This window comes from Amblyomma americanum, chromosome 3 (assembly GCF_052857255.1).
Source record: "Amblyomma americanum isolate KBUSLIRL-KWMA chromosome 3, ASM5285725v1, whole genome shotgun sequence".
NCBI lineage: Eukaryota > Metazoa > Arthropoda > Arachnida > Ixodida > Ixodidae > Amblyomma > Amblyomma americanum.
The window spans coordinates 169,644,838-169,664,066 of NC_135499.1; the positions used below are offsets into that span (position 1 = coordinate 169,644,838).

Sequence of the window (19,229 nt, forward strand, 5' to 3'; positions counted from 1 at the left end):
GAAAAAATAAAGAAATTCACAAGAGAGGACAGTACAATATCCCGTCTTGTGAATTTTTTTTTTTTTTTTTTGCGTAAACTGCCCTTCCATCGTCATGAACCAACCAAACTTGCCCAACAATGTATCTGTTCGAATTTGGCGCTTTTGACTGCTGCGTGGCAGAAGCAAAAACTCGTTGGCCATCTGTCTAGTAACGTTGGTCTATCTGTGATGTATGGTGGTATTTGTGGTCAATAAAAAATGCGTTTTGGTGGCTGTGATTAACCGAATGCTGTGGCTGTGTTGCTTCTTTCATATCTTCTGGTTACGCATTAAGCCGCTGGTTCATTCTACACTCAAAGTGCATTTTGCACTTTGAGGTTGACTTTGTTGTGGACTGGTGCAGTGAATTATCGCGGTTGTGCTGTCATCAGCATCATAACAAATACGTTGGCGTAGAATTGGAACGACTACTGCGTCTACTGGACGCAAGGGGGCATGGACTACTGTTTACTTTCGGGTAGCATGTGGTTGTTGGAGCGAAGTGCGCTTGGGAGCAGACGTTCGTAACAACCAGGAAGCATTGCAGTGAATTGCAAGATACGGATGTCGTCGCACATTTTTCTTGATAACAGCTTGGAGCACCTGATAACTTCTTTCTCCAGTTGTTTCCTTGTCTGACATGCAGAGCATAGAGGGTGTAGCTACATAGCATCCTGCCTTGTCGTTTTCTGTCATTTTTGCAGCAAGTTTGGACTTCATGACCTTAGCGTAGTCGAGCATGGCTGCACTACAGGTTGCAAGGCTAAAATTCTCTCCTTCTCAATCGTGCTTCATTAACATTCCCAAAGAATGGGCGAAGCAAGCATCTTACAATGTAAGTAACCTTATATGCCGTCTACAGTTCGTGCTTGCTGCAGGTGTTTATTTGTCGCGTGTCTTGGATGTTTTCTTGTCGTACTTTATCTGACGACGTGGAAAAAGTCCCTTTACCCATTGCTCCCAGCATTATATTTGGAAATCAAGGTAAATCAGAAATCGTCGACTGCTTGATAAGTACGCCCTGTATTGAACAGGACCTCAGCTGTCATTTTCATTGTGTGCACAAGGGTCAAGGTAGAGTAAAATTTTGGTACAGTTCGACATTCGGCGTTCGATTCGGTTTCTTGCTCGGAGAAATGTACAAGTATTCATTGTGAGTGAGTGCCAAGAGTGAGGGCACTGTTTCGTTGTTTCAGTAAAAAACTGCAATCAGGATCACATGCAGGTGATTAAACAAGAATGTGCTGTAGTAAAGCAGCAAGTTGGGCAAGTTGGGGATGGCTCATGACGGAAAGTACTTGTCATTGTTTGCCTTATATGTAGTTGTAAAGCAGCAATTTGGGCAAGTTGGTAATGGCTCATGATGGAAAGAACCCATCTTTTTCTTTCTCTTGGTTTTCTTTGTCTTTTAAGCTCAGTAAGGAGCCTGTAAAAACATCCCTTACTTGTTAACATCACTCATCACATTGCTCACTAGCAGACACGACCATGGAGCAGTGAACTTTTGCTTTATCGTCACAGTGAATACATTTTAACTCTGTGGTTAAATGTAATGGACTTGGTGCAGTGGAATGCTATTCCTCTTTGCAAAAAGAAACCTGCAAGTAAGTCATGTCGTCACGCTTTTGATAGAAGCTGTGACATTGGTGTCGAATGCATCAGTGTGTCATTTTTCTCTGTTCTTGTGAGGGAACCTTTCATATCGTTTAGTAAGTCTTTCAGAGTGTTTGGATGTAGGCAACCTGACAAGAACTTTCTGTAGACTGTAAAAGAGAGCTCGTAAGTTTGACATGTGCGAATGAATACAGATTTAATATTTGTGCCTTCAATTTATGGTCACTAACATTTTTACGACCAATACTATCTCTAATTCTGTATATATCATGCAGACCCTCAGTGGTGACTCAGTGGCTTCGGTGTTCAGCTGCTGATCCCAAGGTCGCGGGTTTGATTGTGGCCGCTGCTGCCATATTTTAATGGAGGTGAAATATGAGAACGCGTGTATGTTGTGAGACGTCAGCACACATTAGAAGCACCAAGTGGCCTAAATTAATCCGGGACTTAAACCCGCAATTTACTTTTACTTATTGTGCAGCCTTTTCCAACTCTGAATCATTTTTCAATGGCTGTTCATTCAAACTATTCGATATGCTAAAGTTCGCATGTCAAGGACACATTTTATACAGTAAAGGTGCCGTTGTGGTCAAAACTGTGCTGTGTTGCTATATTCTTTATCATGTACAGTGACTTGTGTGATTATCTGCTGAAAATTGGTAAAAGATTTTTCTCGTTTTCCAGAGCAAGGTTATTGTTTACAAAATAACTTCTGTTCAAGCAATGAGCAACATATTTGTGTCGTGGAGCCGAGAAACGACACATAGTAATTGCATAGAGATAGATGGTGATTTCGCAACACTGTATGGCTTCTCTGATGGAGAAGAGGTGAGTTCAAACAACTGATGCAAAAATTTGTTGGAGTCATTTACCTTTTAGCTTGCTTGTCTTGAAGTAATCATTAATTGTTTTTATAACTTAATTATCATATATCAAATTAAGGTTCCATTGCTTTTTATAAGGATTTGCTTTTTTAAGTTTAAAGCGATGTAGGTTTAATGTTGACTGCTATTTTAATAAATTTTAAGTGTGTTTTACGAACAAAGCCAGCTGTACTGGTGTGCTTGCCTCTTGTTGTTAATCTTTTTTTGTAAGCCTCACTTATTTTGCAACTGACCATTCACTGAACTCTAAGTCAACTTTGCCACAAGGCTTGTTTTTGAACAAAAGGTCTCGTTCCCTGATGGCTCTCTCGCATTCTTAGTGGAGATGAAAAGAGGCCGGTGCCCCCTTAACTTCTTCCCTACCATGGGAAAAATAGCCGTAATTTGTGGATTTTTGTTAAATTTTTTGATCCAAGAACTGTGAGGTTTAAAATTTAATACAATACATCAAAATGAAGTCAACTAAATACGCTTTTTAATGATGTGGGCTTTGCTAAAGTTTTTCATGTCTTATTTAATTTTATTTATGAGCTACCGCAGTGGCTCAGTGGTTATGGCACTCGGCTACTGACCCGAAAGACGCGGGTTTGATCTCGGCCGCGGCAGTTGCATTTTGATGGAGGCGAAATGCTAAAGGCCCATGTGCTGTGCAATTTGAGTGCATGTTAAAGAACCCCAGGTGGTCGAAATTATCTGGAGCCCTCCACTACTGCGTCCCTCATAGCTTGAACTGCTTTGGGACATTAAACCCCATAAACCATAAACCAATTTTATTTACGAAATCCAGTTTTTTAGATGTAATTTGAACAACAAAGATATGCTGTATCGACTTACAAAGGTATGCTGTATCGAGAAAAAAAAAATTAAATCCACGTTGGAATGTACAAAATGTCTGCAAATCCAATAGCAAATAGTTCTGAAAAAAAAATCGGAGTTCTAGCTTTGTAACAGTTTCAAAGTTCTTTCTAACAGTCAGAGTTCTTGCAGTTTACTGGCTAGAAAACAATCACTTTAGGACCTATAGTTGGGTGCACCATTTGGTGAAACAGTTGGGTGAACCCATTATAGTGCACATGATACCAAATCCAGCCCAAATAATGTGGAAAACCCACAAATGAGTCAAACAACATTGTCAGCATCAATACCCTTTTCAGAACGGCTGTTGAGTCGGGCAAAATAGGTCCAAATAAGAAACTAACTAAGGTGCTGCCACCGATATCCTGGGCTATTTCTCGAGTTTTTCTCGCTGTCTGAACTAAAGTTGGATGATGAGGCAGCGTCATGAGAGTTACTGTTACCTAGATCGCCAACAAAATCAAATGTGGACGAAGCTGAATTGCGATATTTACCGCATTTCAGGGTGCGTGCTATGCTGCAGAGGCGGCCATTCGCAACTTCTTTTAAGTTTTACTTTGTTTAGCTATGCTTGCATTTATTCATCACTTTGGTTCGCAGGTGAATAGATTAATTTGCTTTTTACTGCTCCATTTCACACAGTTTAGTTATTTGCCTTTTCATGCATTCTTTCTTTGGTTTTGTTTGATAGGGCTAATAGTCTTTCTTTCTGAAGTGAACTTCATTCGCTGGGGTTATTTGTGGGTCTCTTTATGTAAATTCTGCTGGTGTTGCACATTCAATTTACTTGATAATTTTCGTAGTAACCATGCTCCTGTGCTGTCTCCAACTCAATAAATTTCTGGAGGCCAGCAAAATATTTTTCAATGAATAAATGATTATTGGAGAATGCATATGTGATTGATATGCTGTGTTAGTAGTATTGTAGAGGCTTTATTGAGACCGGAAAATAGTAGAATTGCACCTAAAGTCATACCAGGCACTGTCTTTTCTCAAAATTTTTTTTCACAGGTCATATTGAGGAGACAGGAAGATGTCCACGATGCAGAGGAGGTCATGGTGAAAACATCAAACTACAGGGACTATGAAAAGATTGTGAGAATGATTCTCTCGCTGCTGGATGCCGTAGGCTTTTAGGGAAAAAAAAAAAAAAACGTGAAATGCGGCAGTATTTTGGGATGTTGCATAGCAATTCCTCCTAAAGCAGATGATTAATGGGAGATGTATTTGGGGGAGCTTAGCACCTATTGTTTACAAAATTGTACTCTTTAAGATGGCTCATCATTGCAATCATACTAATGACCAACAACTGATCTCAGTTTTTCCTTAAGTTTTAACTTCCACAGTGAGTGTTTACATTGCATGATTTTTTAGGTAGGCTGATTAGAATGAGCAGTTCTTGATTAACTCTATAAGACAATCTCTTATTTCGCTCTTTGATTTTGTTCTGATAGTAAATATTTGTTGCTGTCTTTTCGAGGAGATGGAGAAAGGTCGCACTTGATTTTTTCTGTACAGTGAAAAAAAAATTTAGAAAAGGTGTCAGTGCTGTTTGCAACCTCTACGAAGTAATAAATAAAATAAAAACCTTATTTACCTGGAGCCAGTTTAATTAAGTTCACTGTGTCCTTGAGATGTTTTGCAAATGGTGTTCTGATTACTACTCTAAAGGTGTTAGCACTTCTTCTCAAGTCTACACATGGTTCAGGGCACCTTTCTGGAAGGAAACGAGCCAACTAATTTATTTTCTGCCCACTCCCCTCTGCAATGCCTGTATGACCCTGAGGGTAAAATTAAGCAAATAAATAAATACTTTGTTGTCATAATTATTACACAAGGTCACGCTATATGACAGTAAAAAGCCAGCTGATGATTATTCTCCTTGTCTGCACTCAACAATTACTTGGTGCTTATGGAGTGCTCTTTCTGTTGATAAACAGGCCTTTTGGTTTATCTTCATTTGAAAAACTGGATTTGGAAGCTAATTGGGGTGTCCTTGTCATGTGGACTGTAACATGCTTTATCATCTGCAAAATTTTTGTTGTCACAACAGCAAGTGCAAGCTATTGACGACCTTGGCAAAGAAAAATAGTGAAATAATTTCTGCAATTCTGTGTGTCATGGGTTCTATTTGTACAGGACTATGGCATTGGTTTGAAAGCATTCATGCTTGTTTATTTCTGGAATGGAAATTAAGACTGCATAGTGATTTTAGGCCTTGGTAACTGTGTTGATGTAATACTGTTCTTAACAGTTTTCATATATTTCTAAGGTCAAAAATTGTCATAATTTGCCTCAGTCAATCTTAAATGTTGAAGGCACATTTTTTCTGCCCTAAAGGGATGTATGCAGAGACGCCCTTTCATTACCATGACCTAAGGTTACTTTTGGAGCTAACAACATGTTTGAAAGATTGGGGCACTCATAAAAGAAGGTTCTCAGTTTTAGTAAGGAGCTGTACAGATGCAGAAGCCCTGCAGTATGCAGCTTAGCTTTGTCGCATTTTTAATGCCTTTCTCTATTTTGAATTGTCTGCCTGCATCAAAAGTTCACTCTTGATTTTCTTCAGTAGTTCTGCTGAAAGTTTTTCTGGTGGCACAGCTGTTAATTGTTTTGCGTTTTTCTTTGCACAGTGCTCAACTAAATATTCATTAAAACATTTTAATAATTGATTGTAACTATTTCCTGTGCAACCACCCTTATGGGTGGTGCACTTTGCTAACTAATTAATATTAAATGCAGTGAACGTGCCTGAAACAGGGCTCTGTGGTGCCTGAAGAATTTTGCCTGAATATTTTGTGTCAGCAAAACATCCTTTGGAAGCCGCCGCGGTGGCTCAGTGGTTATGGCACTCAGCTGCTGACCCAAAAGACGTGGGTTTGATCCTGGCTGCAGCGGTCGAATTTCGATGGAGGTGGAATCCTAAAAGCACGTGTACTGTGTGATGTCAGTGCACGTTAAAGAACCCTAGGTGGTCAAAATTTCCAGAGCCCTTCATTACTACGGCATCCCTCATAGCACGAGTCACTTTGGGACATTAATTCCCCATAAACCCATAAAATCCTTTGGAAGCTTTTAATTGCTCCCATAACAAAGACATGCTTTAACAACAGCTCCATTTCAGCTGCACATGAACTTTTATGAGTACTCATTTTTCTCCAAGAACTGCAAATGACGGCAATAACCCTAGTGACATTGAAGTTTTGCAATCATCATTGACATCATTTGCTTCCCTCCTTCAGTAATGTTGTTTGATACGGACGCCTTTCTTTTGTTACTTGTGTTTTGCTTCAACCTGCAACTGCTTATTCATGCTTTGCCATTGTATTGTGTCTATTTTTTTCTCCCATCATGCTGAAATCCCAAAATATGGGATTGCAGTAGTATGTACAAATAGATAAATAATAAACAGCACCTTTGTTTTCTCAATTGCATTTGGTTCCTTTTTGTTCCAGGCTGAGTGTGCCACCTCCCTTGAAAGTGTTTTGATGAAACAAGTTCGCGTAGTCTGGAGTGGCATGAAATTTCCTGTGTGGGCATCATCGTCTCGTATTTTTGTAAATATTGGTGAGTCAATTTTTGTTGACATAAACTTACCTTATCATTCAACCCTGTTCACAGAAACTCCTGTAGCCACATTTTTTTCTGTTCTTTATTCAAAAGAACCGCTTGCAGTTCATATACGAAGTAGCTTCTGTGTTTTCATGTTTCTAGCTGTGGTTTATGCACGAGGAATAAAATAATCAAAATATGGTCTTGAAGGCAACGAACCACCCTATTATGCATTGCAATTATTTTGGCTTGATATACTGTTTATATAAAATGCCTCATGAGAGCAAAATAAGTGCCTGCATTTAAACTACAAGCATGTAGTGGCAGTATAAGAAAGCAATTACCAAGTGCCAGCATTAAGGTACATTGCTATTATATCAAAGCAGTAATAACATTTGGTCTGTCAACTATATACCGAAGCTGAAAACTGGTTTTTGATGTGCCTACGTATTGGAACTAGATTTTTTTCATGAGCATAGATTCTTTCTGATGTTGCTTAAAGGGACACTGAGGACAAAATGAAGTTTCCTAAAATGAAGTTCATCTTTACTGGCCCCTGTATGGTAGAAATGTAAAGAAGTGACAGATTTATTTAGAAAATTATTATTGTATGAATAAATAGCAAACGTGGCTAATTTCTGAGTATATAAAGGTGATAAATCTACACAGACATGTTCAGGCACATGAAATAAACCAATAACAAAATTCAAACTTATTCCTGCTGCCACGGTGGCTCAGTGGTTGTGGCGCTCGGCTGCTGACCCGAATGACGCAGGTTCGGTTCCGGCCGCGGGGGTCGAATTTCGATGGAGGTGAAATTCTAAAGGCCCATGTATTATGTGATGTCAGTGCACATTAAGGGACCCTAGGTGGTCAAAATTTCTGCAGCCCTTCACTATGGCGTCCCTCAGCCTGAGTCGCTTTGGGACGTTAACCCATAAACCCAAATTAACTTAATCAATTGCTTATGTAGTAGTACACCCCTTCATATTTTTGTTTGTTGATAGGATTGCCTTGTGCAGTGATTGGTCTTTTAGCATGCTTGCCTTCTGTATTCCTGGCAACTGAAATTTTGACGCCGCTTTCATAAATAGGTTGGGGAATGCACTTCGTACACTGCTGGGAGAGCTTGATATCCTTTTGCTTGCATAGACAAAACTATTGACATTTTTGCAGTATTTATCATAAATGGCATGCCAGGCATTACAGCCTTAATGGGCTACTAGATTCAACACAGATTTTTGGGGTTACTGGTTTTATTTCAGCATTATCAATGCAAAATATCAGGAGTGATGGTAAAAATCTTTGGATATTTTGAAACCACAAGTAACTTTTGTTATGCATTGTCACTTTGTTGTGGCAATATCATTTGTTTTGTGACAGTTTCAGGTTAGTCTAATGTGGATTTTCTTTCTTTTTCAGAATCTGTTGTGCCACTGTGTACACCTGTTATTCTTGTTGCGAAAACTTGTGTGATTGTTAACCAGGACACAAGCCCCGAGTCAAGAGGAGAGACAAATCATAGCACTTTGTCCAGAGTGTCAGATCAAGCTGATGGTTCGCATAGCATTGCTGCTGCGGCGAGTGCGTCTTGGCTTACCCAAATTCTGCACCTTCCTATGGCTATTCTTAACCGACCAGGAACACAGTCACCACCTGCAACTAGTCAGTGGTATGATTCCCTACCCACAGAACAGCGTGCTGAAGAAGTGCTCTCATGCTACAGAAGCGTTTGCTTCACTGCCAGGGTGATTCCACGCAAGTTCTGCTCGGTGCAGTTATGTGGGGACCATGATAGCATTGAGAAACTGTTGCACGATCACCCAACTACTGTTTTTGTATCACGATCTCAAATTCCGGCAGGTGTGCTTGGCAGCGATGACCACTCAATCGTAACCTTCATTGCTTCCATTGAAAAGATCGCATCACCTCAAGAGAAATTTGACAAGGTACATTCAGACTCAAAGGGAGAGTCAAGCACATCACAAAAGCAGAAAACTGAGGGAATGCTGCCCGACTGTGAAATTTGCTTTGTACGAGTGTTTGTGGTTCCCTCAGAATGGCTAGACTTCCTCATCTTGCATGGCACTGACTTGGTGCTCGTGAGTGATACCCTTCGGCGGCAGCTGGGACTTGACTACGCAAGCAAAGTGGAGTTGAAGTCACATTCGATATCTGAGCAATCTGCTGCCTTGGGCTCAATTACCTTGTGCCCATTAGGGAGGACGGTGAGTGGACTGACCATTTCTGGGGCTGATGCTCCCACTGTGCGGTTACTGTCCAGTGAATCTGCTACATTTCTGGTCACCATGTTACTTTTTAAGTTTATTATTATTATTATCAGCAGCAGCTAGATCTGATCTACTGCGAGATATTGGCCCATCCCAATGTCCTCCCATTGCTCCTGTTTTGTGCCAGCCATGTCCATGTTGTTCCGACAAAATTCCTGAGCGTTTCATTTCATGTGACTCTAGTCTGCCCTCAACTGCAGTTTCCTTCCCTTGAGGGGACATGCTCCAGAACAAAAGTTGTTAATATTTGTGCCAGGTGACTAAAAATTTTGCAATTGAAGATTTTTGTCAGTTCTTTTTAAATCTGTTTCATTTTTTGCCTATCTTGCTTGGTTAAATTGTTGCAGGCCATGCATTTGAAATATAGGAATGTTTTTGTGTGCTTTTTTCTCCCAGATATACACACAACAGCGCTGAGAAACATCTCATTTTCAGACTAGTTCGTTTATACAATGAGAAAAAAGTTTGCCATGTATAAAATTTAAGAACCTTTCAAAAATTATATAGACTCCCACTTCCTGGTACAAATTGCAATAAAAATAGTGTAGCTGCATTTTGCATGTAGTAAAGCATATCCATACCAAATTTCATTGTGATGCAACGAGAGTAACTGCACTAATGTCATGGTGCATGAAAGAAGGGTCCCAAGTGATTAAAGATACGATGGCATTGCAGCTTCTGGGGACATAAAAACCTCTAGGTTAAATTATTTTTTTTCGAGCTATGAAAGTGCTGGAGAATGATCTGAAACAAGAAGGCTTCCTTTACCTGTGCATAGCACTGCAGTGGCGGGAAATGCTGCTACCTAAATTTGTTGCCGTCGTGAAAATAGCTCTGTTGTGCTTGTTTTTTTTTATCATTTGGCATGTTTGCGTCGCGGGTTTAATAATTTCATGTCTATATTCGATGCTGGTATTGTGGGACATGAACGAGACTGGTTTGCGCGTAATAGAACAAGCAAAAATAAAAAAAATGTGATTTTTTGACAAAAAAAATCACTTTTTCATAAGCGTGTCCTCTTGACAGTGTTTGTTCTGACACTTTTCCTCTGTTGGAGTGAAAACTTCACGCTACAGAAATATAACTCTGAAAGCGGACTAGGCGCGCACAGAGTTTGTTTGCTGTCAGAGGGGGCGAAACGCCGAGATCTTTTTATTTTCTCTTGAATACTGATAATTACGACTTTGTTACTGTGTGTAATGTCATCGTGTGCCACATTTTCTATGTCTTCAGATACTGCAGCCAACCTACCCAGAATTCTGGATGTATTGTGCTTGGGCTCTGGAATTAATAATTTATGGAATATTTATTTGCTGAGCTTGTGCTGTGCTTAGGCATTTGGACACTGTGAAGAGTTAAAGTGAGTAAGCTCTTATCAGGTCCCTTTGCTTGACGCACATGCTTTGTCTTTTTTCAGAAGTTCACGAAGCACAACATCTCTAGTGCCTTTCGGTCATGGTGTAACAGCATATCATCGTGTGGATACCCACTTGTGCTTTCATCTGGAGGTCTTTTGAGGCTGAAACATGACGGTGGTGAGCATTTCAGGCTCTCAGCAGATTACTATATTATCATTTCAGATAATTTTATATTTGCTTCATGCAGGCAAAACATGAGAGTCTGGTTATTTAGGTGTGTTAGTAAATTACTGTTGAGGCTAATGGCTGTTGTGCAGATGTAATGCACTTCAATTCCACATTGTTAATGTGGATTCAGAAACACAATCACACTTGATGTTACAGTTGGGCTAACCTTGTCCTTGAATTGCATAATTGGTACCAATGCTTTCCCATAAAACTTGTGAGGAAAGTTTTTGCATGAAGTCGGTTGTAATAGTTTCTTTCCCTGTTTTTGAGTCAAACCTTACTTTAACGAGGGTGAAGGTGTGCTGATCTTTCTTTCTCTTTTTTGTTACTGCTAGTGTTTCTCTCATGGTCGAGGTCAAAGGCAGCCTTGACCCTGAGTATTGCATGCCTGATGAGGTGTGCAAGAGGTAGGGCAGGCCAAAAAGTGGAGTAATTTAGTATAGAAACAAATTTAACAGAACACGTTTTTATTTTTATTTTTTTGCATGTACTGCAATCCCACGGGGATTTAGCAGGGTGGGATACAGATAAGTAAACATAACGTGACAACACAGGCAATACACTCAAGAACACACTAGCTTAACGCAGCTTGAACTTTTGGAAAATAAGCATAGACAACGCATTTTTAAACAGCTTGAAACAAATGTTGACATAGATGATTTCGAAGCCCATTCGCACTGTCGTTTTTTGTCTCATCACATTGACACCAGGGAAGAAAATGTGGCAGTGACGAAGCGGTAGAATGCTTGCACAAGCGGCGTTTGCGACACCAAGAGGGGCACCTAGTGCTTCACTGTTGGCTTAAAACTTCATAGCTTGACACAGACTGCTATAGCACTCTGGTTTTTGTTGCCAAACCACTCAAAAACAAACAAAAAAGGAGGAAGAACCGTTTTGAGCATGCGTGACAGCTGTTTCCAACTTCAATCTTGGGAACCGTATAAATTCAGAGGGAAGTTTCAGTCTTTGTGAGGGGATGATTTGCGATGAAGTGCAGCTCTGTTGCTGCATTATAGCAGAAATGCAAAGTGCAAGTTTACATCATTATTTGCTGATTTTTGAGGAGCCACTGACTGACATTATGTTCAACACTTGTGTGGCATACACTGGACAAGAACAGAAGAGCTTTCTGATGTGAGTGTGGAACATGGAATGGTATGGTTAGCTCTTTTTGGATATGGCATAAAAATGGTTGGCTACAACTGCTAGGAGCGAAAGTTTACTTTATTAAAACAAGATATTAGGTACATGTGTAAGGCCCCTAACTTTCTTCTGTGGAAAATTCCTAATTCTGCAGATACAGAATAAAGAATTCGCACAATTCCTCATATAAAGAATTAAGAATCTGCGAAATTCTGCGGGAAGCTTAAGACGCGTGAAAAAAAATGCGCAAGTTTATTTTGAACACATGCATTGCATGCTTCAAAGGTCCATCTTCTAAAATTGAAGGTGGATGTTGTAACTCAGCATCAAGTAATGTTTCATGTTATCTTCACTCAAAGATTGGTGCTCATTTGATAGACAAGGTCTCTATAATGACTGTAGTGAAAGAGAATGTTTGGGTCTTTCGTTCATTCCAGCCCGGAAAGACGAGCTATCGAAATCTTCATGTTGTTTGTCTTGCTTAGGAACGGTGCAAGGTTTTTGTCTCTGAAATTCGGTTATTGAGCAGTTTTCAGGTAAACTTGCCGCTCAGAATCTAGAACTGGTGATTCTTGACTAAATTTGGGCACGTCTGCAAACTCCAACCTTTTTTTCTGGCAGAAACCTGACCTGCAGCGGATCATCCTTCGGCTGTAGTTGGCCTGAACAGTTTGGGATTTTGATATAATCGTACTAAAATTTAAAAAAATGTTCCTCAGGTCTCAAGCCTTCGTCGCGTTGTATTTGTGCAAATAAGGTAAATTAATCATTTTCCCAATGATCTGTCATTCCTGCTGATGTCCATAACAACACTTGTATCATATCAGAAAATGAGAATTTGGCTGCCAACACAAAATTGCACGAAAAATGCTTAAATCCGTGATTTTTTGAGGAATCGCAGAATCGTGGAAAACTAGTGTCCTTAAACATGTTTCTGCAGAGACATCCAAAGGGTATCACTTTTGAATTGTTGTATCCATAAATTCATAGTAAACCATTGTTATTGTGAGATTTAACTGCATATCTTTTTCTCTTGTTTTATTTTCCCTCTTTTGACATTGCATCTGCTGCTCTTTGGGATGTGATTGTGATTTGGAAAATGTGGATATTAATGTGACAGGATTAGTGTAGGTCACAGTGGTGCTGCATAGGCCCAGGTCTCTTGGTGCCTTGCTTGAAAAAAACATAACATGACTGTAAAATATTATTGTGATTATTGATTTCTGCCTTTCTTCTCGGTGCAGGAGAACAGACAGACTTTATAGTCAAGCTTTCTCACAAAAGGGGTGACAATGGAGATGCAGGAAAGACTCGCCGAGATGGTGAAGGTGTACTGAAGTACAGTTTTCTTATGGATTCAAGTAATATAGACATTTGCCTTGGGAAAGCTGCCAAAGCACAGCCTTCAAAGAAGTACACAAAAGAGCTGCCTGTCTCAAACATTAGTCTCCTTGATCCAGACCTCCAGGCTCCTAGGATTGATGAACTTGGGTGAGTGAAGCTGAAGGCTGGCTGCTGCTCTAAGTGACCGCCAGAAATGTGTTTATGAAGGGAGGCAATAGTTTTTATTACCAAGGCCTGACTTCTGAGGCGGACGTAGTGCTTGTCTGCCCCGAGAAGTGCAAGCCAACACCCACCACATGCTGTGGGTCTGCCCAGCTTTGAAACTGAACATAATTTGGCACCTGGCCGCAGTGGGTCTTTTAATGGGCATTGCAGGGTCCTCTGTTGATTGGACGCAGGAACTGCAATATCAGTCTCTTCTGGACTTCATTAGTTCTGAAAATGTGTTTCCATGCATATAATCATTCCTTTTTACACCCTGAGGTAATAGATGCTGCAATTAAAGACTATTTGTATAAAGATAATTTGGCAAAGTGGATGAAAAGACAGCGTGCTGCTGGTGGGAGCTAAACCTAGGATGTCCACACATTGTGTAGTGGTCATGGGTTTCATTCCCTTCTGTCAACGATTATTAGCTTCTTCCATGCATATCCTAATGAGTCCGGTATCTGGACAGGAAAGGTCGCTGTCTTGTAGTATTGTGCACTTTGTAGTGGCATAAATCATTTTCCACCTTCAACTTGAAACAGGGACATTGTTCATTGCTTTCTTGGAAAGGCAAGTTGGCATAGTGACAAATATTTTAGTTTCTTTTGTGACGTCTTGGGCTTGGCATGGAGCCAATGTTGAAGAGTGCAGTGAAATGGGGAATATTGGAAAGTGGAATGATGCAGTTTGTAAAGCAGTACAGAGACTGAGTAGGGCTCCGTGTGGATAGCATTACTCCATTTTTTTATTGAGTGAAAAACCTACTGTATTTCCTAGCCCTCAAGCCACAACTTTGTGTGACTTGCGCCTCTCTACATACAGCCATATTTCCTTTAGAAAAGCTGATAACTAAACGTCATGTTTGCAAGAGACGCATCTCTTTGCATGGCTGATGTGACAGCCTTGTGTTGATGACTGTTTAGGGGTGTTTGGTTGTTGTAGCTATGATGTGCTCTACTTTCTTTATTCTCATGAGCTTCTCTGAACTGACTGTGCACCAAATTCTTATGGGCAATTACAAAGCTTCAGTGCACAAATTTTTTTGATATTTTTGTGCTTCTGATGTGAGGGCATGTTTCCTTGGTGGCTCATGAATGATCGCAGCACTATGCCAGTATAGTGTCCCACTTTCAAAAACAAATGCGGCAGTTATGGTAGGTGGAAGCAAGGCATGTGGATGTCACCTCATCCACTTGCAACAGTAACTGTGAAACACTGTCGTTTGACCTCTCACTAGCGTAAAAAATGCAACTTTTTAGATTATATTTTGCTTACTTTGCTTATGGGGCGTCCTCCTTTGTCGAGAAAGCTGCAGCAAATGTATTGATGAAAATAGCTTATGCACAGGGGTTGCACTTTTCATTTTTTTTTTAATTCAGCGCACTTTTTGAACGCTCATTTCAAAGTGCAGTTTTCAGCTTTTTTCGGTGAGCGTTATTTCCTATGAATTAATTACTGTTATTTTTGACAATGTATGTGGTATTCCTGTGCAATGAAAAGTGACTTAGAGTTTATCATGGCATCTTCATCAGCGTGAACAACTGCATGATTTTCCAGTAATAAAGCACAATTGGTCTACTTAGAGCTACGCTTGTACAAGGAAGTGCTGTTGGCATTAAAACAAGTTACTGAAGTTAATTGATAGAGTAGCTGCTGCGGTGGCTCAGTGGTTATGGCATTATGCTGCTGACCCGAAAGAGACTGGTTTGATCCCGGCCGCGGTGGTTGAATTTCGATGAAGGAAAAATTCTAGAGGCCCATGTACTGTGCGATCTCAGTGAGTGTTAAATAACCTCAGGTGGTCTAAATTTCCAGAGCCCTTCACCACAGCGTCCCTCATAGCCTGAGTTGCTTTGGGATGTCAAACCCCCATAAACCAAACCAAACCAAATGATGGAGCTGTCAGATAAAAATGCCAGTGGAACTTTACTTCTAAAAACTGGGTTGTCATGCTATCTTCTGGTTGTTGCACTCACTTTAACGCAAGGGCAGGGCATAATGTGGTCTGCATATTGACAGAAGTGGTGGAAATGCTGCTGAACGGTTGCAGTAGCAAAGACACAAGGCTTTTTTGTGATGTCCACATGTAATTTTGCACCAGTTTCCTTAAATGCAGTGGAGAAATCTACTTAACCAAGCAACTGTCTCAAATGGGTGATGACAGTGAACAAACAGCATTTTGCCAGCAGACAGGAAGGATGTGGAGCCTCTCATTCTAGAAAGGCATGTAAGGTATTGGAGCAGTAACTAAGAACATACAACTGCTCTACCTGCGGGTGGATGTGGCTCTGACATCCCCAAAAAAATGGCTAAAAAAAACTTGATTTTCTGAGAAATTGTGTCTGCTTGTATGCCTCGTTTTCTATGCTGTAGTGAAGTTTCATTGCTGAAATTGACTGGGAAGTGTGCTAAAAAAATCGTTTCATGGACTGCAGGGAATAATGGGCTTAAACGCTCGAATAATGGGTATTTTTCTCCGTTGCTTAGTTTTCTGCTTAGATACTCGCCTTGTGGAACTGATTTCTTCACGGCTGTTTTATCGATTTTGACCCCGTTTGTTTTATTGCACTCCTGTGACCATGTTGCAGGTCAAAACAATCTTTGTTTTTCAGAAAAAATTTGTGAATTTTAAATTTATTGTGTTAAATTTTCTTCTCAGTCTAGATATGTCAGTGGACACGCATCGCAAAGAATTGAAAACCAAAATTTGCTCTTTGTGAGAAATTAGAAGAATGTCTTGACCTGTAGCATGCCAATGGGAATGCATTGACTGTTAAACCAGCCTTCTGGCACATTTTTTTCAACTTTTGCAGAAGGTTCAAAGAAAAATATTTCTTAGAAAACAATTTTCTGGAGATATACCAGTGAAGTTTTGTAAGCGTAGTCATAAAATTATTTCTAATATGCTAAAAAATTTCATGTAAAATGTCAAGAAATATAAAATTTTTGCTGAAAGCCACGTACACCCTTAATCTAGTGGTACCACCATTCTACCACACCCCTGGCTTGCGTACTTTGTTATTAGTCTCTTTTGACTCTGTGTAACTTCTACTCAACAGCCAGCTAGCCATGGTGTACGTGTCAGAGATACTTACTTCGGTTAAATCGAATTTTTCGGTTAAATCCAATTTTAAAATATTGAATTTGGCATAGTTTTTTTTTTATTTTTGTCTAAGCCGATCAGTACAACACCTACCTTATACACTGGAAAATGTACTGTTGTGACAATACTTGTTGAATTTTGTTACAGTGCAGTTTGCTTTTAAGTGTGCTGGTATATATATTGCGAGTACCAGTTGAACACTTTCATCTAGGTTTCGTGCTTTAATTATTTTTCGTAGAAATATATGTCCATGCAAGTCACGGTGTGTTATGCAAGTTACTCAGGAGTGTAAAATTTCTTTTTTTTTTCCTTTTTGCTTGCACCAGTGGTGTGAAGGGGCTTTGTAAGAGAGGCCTGGCTCGGCTGAAGCTACTGACAGCAGCACAGCCAGTAGCTGCAGAACTGTGTGGCCAGCAGCAACTGGTGGGGGACGTGCTGCTCATCACGGGCCAGCGCGGCAGTGGGAAATCAACCTTGGCGAAATCGCTTGCCCTGCATCTGCTTCAGACTCCCCCATTTGCTCATGTTCAGTTCATCCAGTGCAGTTCCTTGAGGGGTGAGCATGTGTCATTGTTTCACAGAATTCTTAGTGACGTTTCGAGGATGCCACCAAAAAAACTGTCTACTGCTGTGTAATGGTATCGCTCAAGTAATACCTGGGATCTTTGAGCGGTACTCTGAATGAAAAAAAAAAAAAAAACTCCTTTTCAAGTGGGCTCTAAAATGCCTTGTACTGATGGCACCATTTTTTAAATGCGGTAGCATACCTAGGCGAACTCTAAGCACATTCAGTGTCCTTCTGATGCTAGGAAACGCTTCTCTTATGCAGAGAGGAAGAGAAAGTAGGAGGAGAGTAGAGAGAATTAAAGGTAAAAGAAAAACTGCATGAACAGGGGAGCAGATGTTTGCACTATAGGTGTTAAGAGTGTTCACGAGTGCATCGCTAAAAAAAAAAAATCTAAAATAGCTTGTTCCCATATGAATGTGTGAAGCATTGCACATGCACAGGCTCTCCCCAAGTGTGCTGGTGCCATGCTTTTTAGTGTTCCAGAAGGGGCTCAGATTAGGAAACAGCAGTGTGTGAGGAAAGGGCTTCAGTGTTCTCTCCTAAGATCTTCCACTGTTGACTTGTGGACAGGTGAACATTCTGCATGAGTGAAAGCGAGTAAGCATATTTTTATTCGCACCTTGAATGCTCTTTGCTACAGAATTAACCGAGGGATGAATTGTTTGCTTGGATCGATGGACTTTTTGGTGAATGCCACAAAGTACGCAGGATTAAAGTCTACTGCATTGGCAGGAAGATTACAAAAATTTTGAAAAGGAAATTGTGGAGCACTAACACGGTGTGCTGAGGTGCAGCGACAACAATTTGAGAATACTAGTGATTGGCGGCACATGCCAACCCAACAGTTTAGTTGCGTGTTTCGGAGAACTGTCGGGCCTTGGTTCAAATTTTTCAGGCCAAATAATTTCTTCTTCAGCCATTTGATGGGGCACTGGCACCCTATAAAGCCAAAAGGCTTTGAAAGGTGAAAATGAAGGCTCTGCTTATCTCGCAGAGATGAGGAGCTTCAGGGGAGACATACTTAGGTGTCCCAGTACGTGGCTCAGAAACAAACCCTGTGGCCTGAAAAATTTTTACCAGGGCCACACTTTCTGTGCCTTGAACTCCTATGAACTGCACTTGGCGACTAGCCTGGAAAGCAGTCAAACAACAGAAATCGCAGGACTAAAAAGGCAAAAGAAATATTCACATTAAATCATGCCTTTGTTTCCAAAGTGGTAAAGAAATCTTGGGTAAAAAAGAAAATAAACAAGCACGTATCCACAACCCCACCCTGCCTGATGCGAGAAATTACATTGGGCCTCTCCCGAACAAATTTCTTGCTATGTGCCTCTCAGGAACTCAGGAACAGTTTTTTTTTACTGTGGTGAGGACAAAGTAAACTCTTCCAACTCTTTTCACAAGTGCGTTATGTGTTTCAACATGCTTCGGTCCTGTGATCTTCATGAATTTTTTTTCTTTTGATTAGCAATGCTCTTACATTTTCAAGTTACTCACAGCCGCTGTTGACCTGAGTCTTACAAGAATTAATCATTTTTGCAGTGTTTCTGCTTCTGGTGACCTTTTTATGCTGCTGTGGCACAATTTTTGGCCACTTTTGACACTTTGTGACAGAATGGCTACTTTTCTGGTTACATTTGTGGTTTTTGTGGCTTTTTTTTTAGTTTAAGACCTGGCAACTTTGACTTCAGTATACCCTGCGTTTATCACGAACAAACGTTTTGTGGCAGCTTTCTTTGGTAAGCATGAAATGTTCAGCAACATGGGGAGGTGTGGTGACAAACACCAGCGACGACTCCTACTGTGTTCACGCAGGAAAGCGTGCTGAGAAGATAGGCAAGATGTGGGAGGATGCAGTGCTCGAGTGCTGCTTCAGGGAGCCTGCGGTCCTGGTGTTTGATGACTTGGACACGCTGGCGGGTGCTGTGGCCGGGCCTGAGCAGGAGAAGAGTCCCGATGCCCTCTATTTCAACAAGGTGGCCGATGGTGAGACCTGTTCACTTGGTTACCAGCTGCAAAACTTTTTTATTTAAAGAGTGGGTGGTCTTGCATGCTTTTTTT

The 19,229-nt window shown here is 40.5% G+C and overlaps 1 protein-coding gene across 1 annotated transcript in view; it reads left to right on the plus strand.

The window, feature by feature from the left end:
• The first annotated feature begins 237 nt into the window (after positions 1-237).
• LOC144125394 (peroxisomal ATPase PEX1-like) overlaps positions 238-19,229 on the plus strand; it is a 67,931-nt gene continuing 48,939 nt past the window's right edge. The window contains exons 1-9 of the mRNA XM_077658745.1: positions 238-856; positions 2,320-2,463; positions 4,386-4,469; positions 6,830-6,941; positions 8,349-9,154; positions 10,635-10,752; positions 13,191-13,437; positions 16,927-17,156; positions 18,984-19,154. Of these exons, the coding sequence (XP_077514871.1) occupies positions 761-856; positions 2,320-2,463; positions 4,386-4,469; positions 6,830-6,941; positions 8,349-9,154; positions 10,635-10,752; positions 13,191-13,437; positions 16,927-17,156; positions 18,984-19,154 (2,008 nt within the window). The 5' untranslated portion in view covers positions 238-760. The remainder of the gene's footprint in view (positions 857-2,319; positions 2,464-4,385; positions 4,470-6,829; positions 6,942-8,348; positions 9,155-10,634; positions 10,753-13,190; positions 13,438-16,926; positions 17,157-18,983; positions 19,155-19,229) is intronic.